The following is a 13,592-nucleotide window of genomic DNA, read 5'->3' as shown; positions in this document are numbered from 1 at the left end:
TATATATATATATATATACACACATATATAAAATACATACATGTATATATAATATGTATTATCGTTACGGGAAACGAGAAGACCGATACGCCGAAATAGACATCCGATAACACTCGATATAAATCTAACAGGAGAGGTCGCACTCCTCATACGACCTTTCTCACTGCTTTTTTTGCCAGGTTTAATGCACATTACATTGTAATCCTAGACATAACAATATAATTATACGATATAGCTGTAATTTTCTTTCGAAATAACGTACAAGACCGTCTTTAATGTTTTGTTTTTTTTAATCTTCTTAAAGCGTAGGCCGGACTAACCCGTTTCTCTCGCTCTCTTCTCTCTAGACTTTGACGCATCCGCCGTGTAACACGAATTCTCAGACCAGATCCGTCCCGTAAATCTCCATTCTGACTAGATTCATAGTAAATACACTGTATGCCAACGAAGCTTCATAGACTTGCAAAGAGAATATTATGAGTTCGATAATCACATCTGAAGATGTTACGAATACGAGGAGACGTGATCGAACGTTTTGTGTCTTCGTCCAGATACTTTTATATCGAGATAGTCTTCTCGATATTCACTGGGCCGAAGAAAAGTACTTTATGAATATCAATGAAGCTTCGTAAGCTTAGTGAAAAAATATGAGCATAAGTAATCATGTTTGATGACACCGAGAATACGAAGAGACGCGAGCTAACGGTCGTCTTGCGCCTTCATCAGGTACTTTTTACAATGAGATAGATTTTTTTTTCTATCGCGTCGACGGGCCAAAGAAGGATGTGCATACGTCGACGAAATTTCATAAATAGTATTTCTTTTTAGCGAATATAGACTCAAAAATTATGTTTGACGATGTCAAGAATACGAAGAGATGCGAGCTATCGATCGTCTTACGTCTTCGTCAGGTACTTTTACACATCGAGATAGTTCTCTATCACGTCGACGGGCCGAAAAAGATAGATGGGTCACAAGGGGATAGAAAAAAAACGCCAATAAATATAAGGAGACGTGCAATTAGCGGCCGTAATCGGATTACGATCGTCGGTGATAAGGAGACACCGTAGTGTGAATCAATACACACGGTATGTATTTGTGTGTACAATTCGTAGGAACGCTACGATGAGGTTGTAACAGGGAGGTATACACATGGAAGTACACGGAGAAGAAAGGTATCGACACAGTCTCCATCGGAAGTTAATGCTTCTGGCGCTTAGAACGTTACAATTTGCTGATCAACGCCCCATCGTTCTAGCAAACGACAGCAGGACGTACGATCAACAAATGTGTAACGGGCTTCCTTCCCTCACATCACCCTCCTACTTCGAAGACGCAAAGAATTCCCATTCTCGTACAAGCTCTCGAGAGGCGCGTCGGTATCGTGAGGATCCGGGTGTCCGGGAAACAAAGGTAAGTGCTCCTTACAGTCCCGCTTGCGCTCTCTTATTTTGCAGGCCTAAGATCTGCGAAGGACATAAAAATGTGTTTATACAATGATAATATCGATAATGTCGCGACTTATGCCGTCGCCGATGACGGCAAAACACTGGGACTCGCTGCATCCCAGTTTTCGTTTTTGTTGTTGGAGGAAAAGTGTGCGCACCAAAAAGCATCCAAATGTAACGCATGCTCCTGCTATTGCTATCGATTTTACTCTTGTTTCATTTATTATTATAATTAAGTACTGAAAATTTCTTTGTTCAACATTCATTATGTTTCATTATCAATCTATTATCTATAACATACATTAAAGTTCGGATTATATTATGTCCCTCGCTTCTCTTTATTCACCTGCTTCAATTCAAACACGTCTCTAAGTAGGTGTCTTTAAACAGATTCACGACCTACGACTTTGCGATGCATCATTTTGACACAAATTAACGGGTTACAATTTGTTTTGAAACAAAGCATCGGAGAGTCATAGGCAGGGTCCTAAGTCGAGCAAAAACAAGATTATTTAAGCCTCAAAATTGCTTAGATATACTTGTTTTTATAAAGATATCAATCTCGCTTGCGAGATTGCATACGTATAATAACACTGTTGCGAGTTTTCCTATTTTAAATTAAATTTCCATTAAATTATGATCGTCCTTCTCACTTGTACCACACTTTGTTAAAATAAATTAGATATATACAAATGTGTACACACACACACACACACACACACACACACACACACACACACACACACACACACACACACACACACACACACACACACACACACACACACACACACACACACACACACACACACACACACAAATTATGGAAATAATTAAAAGGTAATTATTCAATATGTGTAAAAATAGAACATTTTATGATTTTTATGATTTTGTGTGTCAACGTAAGGAATTATTAAAAATAATTAAAAAGAGATGTTTTACTCTTTTACTACAATAAATATTCAGAATCTATTTTCCTATTCTCTGTAAACTTTCATACTGTTTTCTTTTATAAATGATAGGTGGTAGAATTAAAATATATTGCAATACATTTTTACACATGCACGCACGCACGCACTCTTTCTCTCTATCTCTCTCTCTCTCTCCTCTCTCTCCTTCCCTCTTTTCCTTCCCCTCTCTTTTTTCTCGATACGTCATATTTAATTACGCGCGATTTATTCAACAATTGTCTATATTTCTATTTGTATTTCTATGTTTCGGTCTATCTCTTATTTCATTTTGGTCAGGTTTCGTAGCAATAATATTGCTGATGCCTAACCTCTCACACTTGTGTAACCTTCAGTTATATACATTATCGTTTATTTTATATATATATCCAATTATGTATATCCAGTTATTATCATTATAATTACTATTATTATATGGATATACAAACAAATGATACAAATTATATATATTCACATATTTTGATTGGAAACAGGCATTTCATAGCATTCATCTTGTTGTTCCTTTTCTGCAAATAATTGTTTTAATCACTTATCTCACATTTGGTTTTAGGCTTTATAATAGCAGTATTGTTGGTGCCTTGCTTTATACATGTACTCATTTATATATATCATCTATTATATATAATATCCAATTTTATATGTATATAATACAGTTACTATTATTAGTATTACTTTATAGATATATATAGACAGACACGATATAGATTATATATACCTTCATATACTTTGATTGGAAACAGGCGCATATTTCATCACATACAGCTCACCCTATGATTTTCACAAATCAACATTTTAAATCTTTTATTTTGTTTAGGCTTCACAACAGCAATATTGCTTATGCCTTGCTTTTTACATGTATTCTCATTTTTATATATTATCATCTATTATACATAATATCCATTTGCATGTGTATGCAATAGTTATTATTGTTGTATATATATATATATATATATATATATATATATATATATGATATAAATTATATATCTTCATATACTTTGATTCGAAATAGGCGTGTCATTATTTCATTTCACATAACTCATCATACATTTTTCTTAAATCAATGTTTCAATATCTTATTTCATTTTTGTTAGGCAGCAGTATTGCTAATGCCTTGTCTTTTGCATATGTTCATTATTTGATAATTATATATATCGTTTGTTGTATATAACATTCAATGGCATGTATGTAATAAAACTATTTTTTTATATGGATATATAGACACAGATATTATATGGGGGAAGGGGTAGAAAAGAAAGAGAAAGAGAGGGGAGATGTAAACATATCTTCATATATACTTTGATTAGAAATTGCTATTGAACTCTATTAAGAGATCATTAAAGATCAAGAGAAAAAGTTCTCTTTAAATATGAACTAATGCGCGTTTATTTGATATCATAGTCTATTTAATCTCTTTTTTTATTAGTCTCGAATTTTTAGTATTTTGGATCGCCACTAATGCTTCGATTGATTGACGTTTTTTGCGCCAGATATAATCATTTTTCGTTGGATGTAACTATCAAAGGCGATCTCGAGCAGTGTTGAAAATGTCTATTTCACACTCAACAAAATATCGAATGTGCTGAACAAAGGTGCGTTTTAAGTGAGAAGGATGATATTACAATAAAATCAAAATTTTTTAAATCGAAACTCATTCTCTTATTGCGTAGTATACCTTAATGGATTGAAGTCTCTATTTACTATGGAGAAACCACGAAACTCTTCTTGATTGATGTCGCCTAATTTGTCTGCACTCTCCGGCGTTAATACAGGATCTTCCTTCGTGAATTCCGTATCAAAGTTCAAGGCATCTTTTTCATTTTTCTGAAATTTGCGAGAACCAATTTCGTCACACACACAATTGATTATTTATTACTTATTAATCAGAATAATAAAGCAACAAAACTCACAATTTTAGGTCTGATTGGAGGTTTTATTTTACGTGCTTCGAGAGCTTCCCAATCTAGGTATTTGAAAAATGGCTGGACCCTTATGGCACTTTCGCCACCGTCGGCTGCAACACAACCTAATCGCTTGGCAGGATTCTTGGTCATAAAGGCTTTTAAAACGGACTCCGCTTCCGGAGAAACCCATCCTGGAAACACTAAGTCGTCCCGTAAGATCGATTCAAACAGATCGTCCTCGTTCTCGGCTTCGAAGGGTGGTTGTCCAGCCACCATTTCGTATAACAAAACACCGAGAGCCCACCAATCAACACTAGCACCATACGGCAACTCTTGAAGTATCTCGGGAGCTATATAGTCCGGCGTGCCGCAAAATGTCGATGTTGTCGTTTCTCCCTCGATTATATTCTCCTTACACATTCCAAAATCCGCCAATTTACAATGTCCTTCTGCATCGAGCAGTATGTTGTCCAGTTTTAAATCGCGATATATAATGTGATTTCTATGCAAAAACTGAAGCGCGAGTATCACCTCCGCCGCATAGAAACGTGCCCTCGGTTCGTCAAACTTTCGAGCCTTCTGAATATGGAACATCAGATCACCTGGAGCAAACAAAATAACGCTAATGCAACAATCAGATAAATAAAAAATATTTTTCGTGATACCTCTTATTCGAATTAGCGTGATATATTTTATTCTAAAATTTGTATACCTCCTTTGACATATTCCATAACAAAGAAGAGTCGGTCAGTCGTTTGAAAACAACTGTGAATAGCTGTCAGGAAAGGATGTTTCGCTGCAAGGGTCAAAATCCTTTTTTCCGTCATCGTACAGTCCACGTCGTCGTCTTGAATAATGACACTCTTCTTCAGGATTTTCACGGCGTAAATCTCATCGGGATTAGATTTCAGTTCAACTAACATTACTTTACCGAAACTGCCTTTACCGAGGACCTTAATAAAATTAAAGTCGTCTAAACCAAATCTTTTTAAATCGCTGCTGTTATTCCTATCGTCATCTTTGGTGTAACTTGACAAGTCTTTTAAACTCGTCTGTGAATTGTCCATATCGTCTGACTGTTCTTCCGCTAGTTCGTCCGTGTCATCCGACTCGTCTCTTTTGGACCCCTTTCTTGACTCCTCTTTTCCTTCTTTTATTGTTTTTTCTTTCTGTCCTTTCTTTTGGTCCTTTTTCATTCCTTTTTTACCCTTTTTAAAATTTTTTTCATCTGGGTCTTCTTCCTTTTCTGTAATTGTGGGTGTTTGCGGACGTGAAGATACTCTAATTTTTGGAGCTCTTGATTGCTTGTTTGCGCAGAAGTTTATCGTTTTTAGAATTTCGCTCATAGCTTTGGTATTAAGACCGCAACTGTTTGGGACATTTTTTTGACATCGTTTATGAACATTCATGTTACAAGCTGTATGAAAAAAAATGCAATTTAATAAGTTTACATATAACAAGACTTTTAGTAAAAAAAAAAAAAGAATATAAATGGTTGTGTTACCTTCGCATTGTAAGCCTTGCTTGAACAAACCATACAGTAAGGATCCGCAGTGATCACAAAATGTAAATCTCTTATAATTATGAAGAGCAAAACGATGGGGAACATCTATATTAAAGCGCGCTATTTCTTGAGTGGTGCCTTGGATCGCCTCTGCTCCTCCGGTTGCGCTACCCTAAGTAAATCATTTTAAAAATCACAAATTTAGAGAATAAAAATAATAAATCAATAACATTGAACAGAATAATACTAAGTTTGATAATATAAAATTAATTTAATTTTAATTAATTTTAATTAATAAAATAATTTAATTATTTTATTAATTAAAAAATTACTACTACTAATAATAATAATAATAAGATAATAATAGTTAATTGGAGATTAGAAAATGCAATAACACGTTCAGAAATAGATTACACGATAATTTCGATAATATCAATATCTAATTGTTTATAATATTTTTATTATATTACATTACTGTAAAAATAACTGATAAATATACCTCATCTTTCATTCCTGGACATTTGGTTATCACCAACATGTGACATCTCTTGTGGACTACGCAAGTACATACTGAAACAGCAATATGTAAAGTATCCCCTTATAAAAATGTTCATTTTCAAGAGACGTAACGTCAAATACAGCATGTCCAAAGCTAGCCGCATGCGTGATAAGACGCATCCGAAAAATTATGTATAGTAATAAGCAGAAATAAAATTATGATTCACTTAAAGTTATCATCGACATAGAATCGGCAGAGGTTTTGTTATCAAGCTCTAAAATGGTGTGTTCGGGAATTTTGATTACGGAGGATAACATGCAATAAACCCAAAGAATTATTTAGCACAGAATTAAATTGTATCGAAGCAAATAAAATAAGATCAGAAGACCTAACCATTAAAAATCAAGCTCCTTCCGTAACTAATATAGCTATAAAGAAAGTACTGAAATATTTTATTATAAAGCAGAGTAATCCCAAGGTGGTCATGTGTACTGACCATGGTGAGATAGAAAGTGCATGAACTAACGTGACTGTTGTGAGGCGCTATGGTAGTTAGGAACAAAGCATCAAAGAGGTAAGCTGGTTAAATCGATTGATTAGAAGTAATCTTAATTGTGATTTTTCTCGTTGCTAAAACTAATCGCACTCGTATACACTCATAACTGCACATACACATTCATACGTAAAGGGTGCGGCAAAGCAGATACATAACTATAATCTGTTAATAACAGTGTATGTGTCTTCTCACCTTGACACTGATAGCCCTGCTTGCCAAAGCCCCTGAAATATAACAGACAAAACACGTCACATCGTATCCTCATAATCCCTTCTAAGACACATACGTTTGCCTTCTTCAATCATGCTTAGTCATCGTCTACGTTAGACTCCTTGATTTTTAGATGATTAAGGACTTGTGATGAAAAAGATTTGATCGAATCATTTCATAGATCCTAGCCGATATTTAACTATTTATTTTACAAATTGTAATTATTGTTTATTAAGAAACATTGTTAATTTTGAAACGGTATGTTGTGCAAATGCCTCCAACATGTAGAATATCTCGAAATGGATTCAGCAGATTACATAAGACATGTGCTATGGTAAAACCCAAACATGCAATCCGTTTGAAACCAAGAAATTTATCCCAAATAGCGCTCAAAATATATAACCTGGTTGTAGCAATACTAAGCTTGCTTTTTTTTCATCTTGAGTCTCATGAGTTAATTAATTACTTGTAATAGTTCAGTCTTCAATACCAACCACAGTTAATTACACACTAGCCAATAAATATTTTCTGGACATTACTAATCTAAGAATAACGAGAAAAGACCAAATACCCAATGCATGCGAACCTGCATTTTGCAAAATTTTCAATCGACCAATTCAATGTGCACTAAATTTTGACATTACAGACGTATCTGTAAATGTAATCGCGAGTGAAATATACATTAGTATTTAGGCATGCTCCCGTTTTCCAAGTATTTCGAGATAGCACGCACTTGACTGTCAAAGATAGCGTCAAGAAGTGTTTGTACGTAGGATTTTAAGCGATGAGAAGCTGTTTGTTTTCTTCGCACGGGTATACGTACCAAATAAAATCACGACAATGCGAACAAAACGTTGGTTGCCTCAAAAAGGTAGCCATGAATTTGTGCCCATTCACTTGGTGAATTCTCCGACGCATCGCTCTCCGACGGTTTAGCGCCTGTTTTTTCTCCTTAAATTCATGCCGGTCCTTTTTGCCTTTTATGCGACTGTGTTCCCCACCGCTATACTCTCCATAGAAACTTGGTTGTCGGACTAAAATATTAAATCAAGTTATTGAAACGTGTATATTTATGAAATATTGAAAGATTTTTCTTACTTGGTGCATTCCACATGGCTATTCTCAGTCGCAACCTTCCCTGAGGTTCTAGTTCAACCTGCAACAGTTTTTATAGTTGATTAGGTAATTCTAAAGCTGCAAGTTGCATTTTCATATGCACAATCTATACATTATACTATACTGCACTATACTATATTATACTATACTATACTATATTATACTTCTCAGCTTCGGTTTGATATTACATATTCTAATAAAAAAATGTATTTTTTAAATTTTTGTTAAAAAAAAGCCAAATATTGGTTATAAAATCAAAATTATATCCATGAAATTTCAAAAATAAACAGCTAATTGTTTTTTAAATCAATTTTGCATTTTTATAAAGAATTCATACACTTTCGAGTCTAATTAATAAAATTATTTTAAAGTTTTGTTTTAATATAATATTAAAAAGGCTGCATTTTCGATGACAACAAAGTTATGACATATTATTGATGTATATTATTGTTATAAGTTATAATTTCATTAATTCTAATAACAAATAGTATATAAATAAAAACAGTATTTCGCTTATATATTCACATATTTTACATATACTATATTTACATATCTTTTATAAATGAGAAAAACAGTTTTTAAATTATTAATTTTTATTTGTAGGAAATATATAAAACATTGCTGTCGCCGACAAATTGACTCGTATAATAACAAATCTATTGTATCAGTTTTATCAACAGCATTTAATATAGGTTTCTGTGACAAAAAGGTCTTTTACATTATATTTATTTCGTTGAGAAATGGTGATATCTCATTATTCTATGTATAAATACACTAAATAAGGACAACAAATTAATAATTTACGAGACATTTCATATTTTGAGATATAACATAAATTTTAAATATCTTGCAAAACAGCGATTTTTCGATGTCATTGACTTAATCCTTTTATGTATAAAATAAAAATAGATAAAGATAAAACACATATATTTTATATCTCGATATCTTTTTTCATACCGTGGATTTTATTTACTAAAAAAATGTCTAAAAATGCACTTTCTAAACTTTTTGCAAAAAAGTAAACTTGATTCAGGAACATCGTACAATCAACGTTTTGACGTAAAGAAAATATGTAATTACTTTTGAAAAAGAGATCACACAATATTTGCAATGTTTTGCTGTTACATATTTTATTTTTAAAAGCAACTATATATATTCTTTGCGCGATTTCATCTCATTATTCTATGCATAAAAATATCTAGAAAGAATTAAGTCAAAAAATGAATATTTTATGAGATATATTTCATATTTAATATCAAAATATCTCAGAATAAAATGTCTCCTAAAGTCATATTAATTTTCTCAACCTTATTTAAATATTTCTTTAAGCAGAATAACTGTAGAAATCAAATTATATATAAAAAAAAGTTGTTCTATAAAAAAAAAAAAAAAAAAAAAAACAGCTACTTTTAAAATCACAGAGAAAGAAAGCGCATTATAAATTGCTTCATTAAAATCTCAGTATATAAATAGTTTAAAACATATTTTTCAACAAGCAGCTTTCTTTAGAGATTAAAGAGATATCACCTAGTAACGCGTCATTAAAATAAGTGTAGAAACTATAAAACATGTGACATATATATAGCATAAAATCTGAAGTTTTGTGTTGAAAACTGATTATAATCTTTCTATGCATTAAACAAAATTGGCATTTATATACTCTTACTTGAAATAATTTTTATACGAAATAAGAAAGAACATTGAAAAAAGCACTATTTTCATTTATATATAGAGTATACAATAATTACATGTTAGTAACATACTTGAATCAGTCATTTGATAAGCAAGTCAATTTTTGTCAAAATTCAGATATGGAAATGGTGTATCTACATAAAGAGAAAGATTTCTTTAGATTTAATAAAAAATTTTCTTTAAATTTAATAAAATTTATTAAAAACAAAAATATATATACTTTGGAATAGTCAAAAACAAAATTGTTTATTTGAAGAAACAAATAATTTGATTATTTTAACAATACTGTTTAATACAATGAAACAATACTTTTCTCAGTCAATAAAAATATTGTTCCATATAATATTATGTTGTTTGAATAAAATAATTAAATCCAAACAAATGGAGAAAAATATTCAATCTTTCACTCTATGTACCTCCCCTAATTCTGTATCATCTAACATCTCAATTTTGATCATGTTTTTCATATGAAAACAATTCGTTTTTTTCCTATGTAGGTATGTGAAATTTGCTCAAGAATTTGTAGAAATTTTTTTATTCCCTGAATATAATATTCGTCGATTTATGTCAGCTTGAATGTCGTTTGTTTACAACCTGAGAATATTGCACTTGTGACAGCGATGACACTACAATCTTGCTCTTTTATCCGGATTATATCCTGCCTATGCAACAATGCAAATGAACAAGGGGGAAGAGAAATTCAGATCGTATCAATGTTAACCTGCCACAACACATAGGCGTACAGCACACGCTTGAAGGAGATGTACATACACTTAAAATCCGTAGCGGAGGATCTAGAACGCACAAACCGGGCGAAGATCCACTCACCCAGAAATCGTTGATCCCCTCGTACAGGTTTTTTACGAGTTCCGTGAACGGGATGTTACAGTTGGCGATGAAGTAGTCCGGCGGCAGCACCGCGTCGTGGAAGATGGTGAGGCCCAGAAAGACCGCCTGCTGCACCTCGTGGATGAAGCACTCGTTCCACACCGGGTCAGAGGTTTTCAGCTTGGTGGTCGTGCGGGCCAGGTGTAACTCATCGACGTCCAGCTGTACGTACGGGTCGAGCGTGGGCTCCTCCTTCTCTTTCCAGAACTTCCGCTGCTTGTCGGTCGCGCGTAGCTTTCTCGCCTCGCAGATTTCGATCTTCATCTTGCCGGAGAACATCGTGAACATCCTTATCACGATGAGGGAAGGAAACACTGCAACGACGAGCGGACGTCGTTGTCGTACGGCCGCGGAGAGGCGGAGAGGCACGAGCGGAAAACGCGCGGCGCGGCGCGGCGCGACGCGCTCGCTCTCTCACTCTCTCTCTCCCCCTCACTCACTGTCCTTTGCTCGACCGTCGCGGACGGACAGGTATCACCTCTCGTGGTGAACGCTCTTATATAGAAAATCGCGCCCACGCTTTTACCCAACTCTCACCCCCGCGCCTCAAATCATCCATCGGTCCCTCTTTCTCATTTCTCTTTCTCTCGTGTGCCTCTCTCTATCTCTCTCCCGCCTCCGCCGCTGTGTCGCGTGTATTTGTGTGTGTCAAGCGTTCTCCTATGCCTATGCCTTGACCACCTCCTCCCCGTCGTCGTCCTTTCCCTTTTCTCCGCCACCGCCTCCGCCTCCTCCTCTTCCTCCTCCTCCTTCGCCGCCGCCACGGACACTAACGAACGCGGTGCAATTATGAACACTCCGCTGGGCGCTCGCCTTGCGTGCATAACAGGAACCAGCGGTGCGGCCCGCTCGCCGCTTCCGTTGCTGATCGCGGCACGACGGTATGACGACGATGTGATGACGATGACGATGACGATGACGACGACGACGACGACGATAACGACGATGATGACGGTGACACGACGGGGACGACGGCGACCGCGGGACACGAGTACAGGGCCTGCCCTCGTCTGTTTCTTGTACCCCTGATACCCATCGGGCTTTCCTCTCGTCCCCGTGTGTACGCCTCTTCTCCCTTACGTACCTGTCCCTGTTTTCGTTGAGAAAATCGGCGACGCGACACACGTAAATCGGCGCGAAGCGCGAGCGCGCGAGACCGTGCTAACTAACGGCGACGACGACGACGTAGACCTGCACCGCGGGACGACGTAGACGGCGGCGTGTCCATCGTCGATCGTCAGACGCGCGACTTCTCTTCGGCTGTCCTAGGCGCCTGCCTTGTTGCACCGACCCGAACGAAATCGAGGACCGTTCGATTGCTCATTTACGTTCCACACTAACGAACATCGACCGCATTCCAGGCCTACCACGGACGTCGGACGTCGGAGGACTCCGGGCGACCAGCGCTCCGCGCTCCGTTCACGCCGCCGTAGTCTGTTCGGTTTTCATCACGAATTTGCGCGAGTCTTTAAATTTCTCGAGATTCCCTTTAAATCCCAGTTATATTTATAACGGCGTAATACAAAATGAGATATAAGAGCACAATAAAATTCGTGTGGCGTGGAATATTGACAAATGCTTTTTTTTATTTTGTTCATTTAAAGGAATTTTATATAATAAAGTATAAACGCAGAGATAGAAGAAGACACGCGACACTAGAATTTCCAGTCGATCTTTATCCTGTCGGTAAAGACTCCCGTTGATAAAAACCTTGTTGATAAACATTTTATCGGTAAAAATGTTATCAATGCATGGTCTTAGTTATAATTAAATACATTTTTGATTGTTCAACTATTGTAATTATAAAAAGAAAGGTTTATCTTTTCGTGAAAATTTTTCTCAGACTCCACGAATTTTTTAGAAATTCAAAAGTTTTATCTCTTTTTTCTTAGAATTTCTTTATGTATATACATATGAATTTTTAATTTTTTAAAAATATATATTAAGATTAAATCACATGAAAAATTTTCTAAAGTGTGAAATTATACAAAATTCTGAAATTTTTAATTTTACGTAAAATAAAAAAGTATGTTTATTTTTATTTATTTTTTTATACTGTTGATATTTCATTTTATAGTAAATATTCAACAATAAAATGATTAAAATATTTTGATTCAAGCGTAGAAAGCGTATGTTAATATTTTGATTCTATCTATATTATTTATTAAATATATAAAAAATTAAATTGTATTAAATTTTCTATATAAACTATATAATCATAATTATTATTATATACATTTATTAATTTATTTAACTAATACATTTAAAATAAAAATTAATTTAATTGTGATTTCTTGTCTCTTTTCTAGCTATACATCTTGAGATCGTATTGTCTTATATAAAAAAGATTAAGATTCTCTCATAACATAAAAATTTTTTTGTTCTTTTACCAACAAACGTTTAGAAAATGTCATAACATACTTGCGTTGAATTTAATCTGCAGACTTATCGCATGCCTCAGATGTTATTCGATAATAAAGAGTATTGTTATATTCTTCATTCACTTTTTATTTTTTTCTTTCTTTGTTTGAAGCCTCAATGTAACATATGTTTTAAAATAAAATAGTTGATTAAACATTTAAATGCTAGACGGATAAAACAAAACTATTGCTTTTTTCAATCATCGCAAGAGATTCAATTTTTCAAAAATTTTAACAATAAATTCAGATTGAACATATTGTTACATTCAAATGCTATTCACATTTAGAATCACTCATTGGTAACACAAATAGTTAATACTAGCTATCAATATTATTTACTGCCTCAATAAATTTATAAATTTTTAAAAAATTTTAATTGGAATTTTT

At 34.5% G+C, this 13,592-nt stretch overlaps 1 protein-coding gene across 2 annotated transcripts; it reads right to left on the bottom strand.

Moving 5' to 3' along the window:
• Positions 1-283: 283 nt before the first annotated feature.
• LOC105836872 (calcium-independent protein kinase C) lies at positions 284-11,221 on the bottom strand. 2 transcript variants are annotated; one of them, XM_012681207.3, is made up of 10 exons: positions 10,726-11,221; positions 8,188-8,245; positions 7,913-8,123; positions 7,072-7,103; positions 6,324-6,394; positions 5,825-5,996; positions 5,033-5,737; positions 4,327-4,922; positions 4,092-4,240; positions 284-1,466 (listed from the first exon to the last, which is right to left on the bottom strand). In XM_012681207.3, exons 1-10 carry the CDS (start codon positions 11,071-11,073, stop codon positions 1,460-1,462), a joined length of 2,349 nt encoding a protein of 782 aa, XP_012536661.1. In that variant the 5' UTR covers positions 11,074-11,221; the 3' UTR covers positions 284-1,459. The 2 variants fall into 2 exon arrangements, with proteins under 2 accessions (XP_012536661.1, XP_012536660.1); XM_012681206.2 differs by lacking the exon at positions 284-1,466 and having other exon boundaries at positions 3,501-4,240; positions 10,726-11,073.
• Positions 11,222-13,592: the final 2,371 nt, after the last annotated feature.

This window comes from Monomorium pharaonis, chromosome 7 (genome assembly GCF_013373865.1).
Source record: "Monomorium pharaonis isolate MP-MQ-018 chromosome 7, ASM1337386v2, whole genome shotgun sequence".
Lineage (NCBI taxonomy): Eukaryota > Metazoa > Arthropoda > Insecta > Hymenoptera > Formicidae > Monomorium > Monomorium pharaonis.
This window is presented reverse-complemented; position numbering and strand designations above follow the sequence as displayed.

Coding starts and splice junctions, on each gene's coding strand:
- LOC105836872 (XM_012681206.2), bottom strand. CDS start 11,073: ATGTTCACGATGTTCTCCGGCAAGATGAAGATCGAAATCTGCGAGGCG. Junction 7,104..7,912: donor CATTGTCGTGATTTTATTTG/GTACGTATACCC, acceptor GTTATATTTCAG/GGGCTTTGGCAAGCAGGGCT. Junction 5,997..6,323: donor GTCCAGGAATGAAAGATGAG/GTATATTTATCA, acceptor TGATTTACTTAG/GGTAGCGCAACCGGAGGAGC.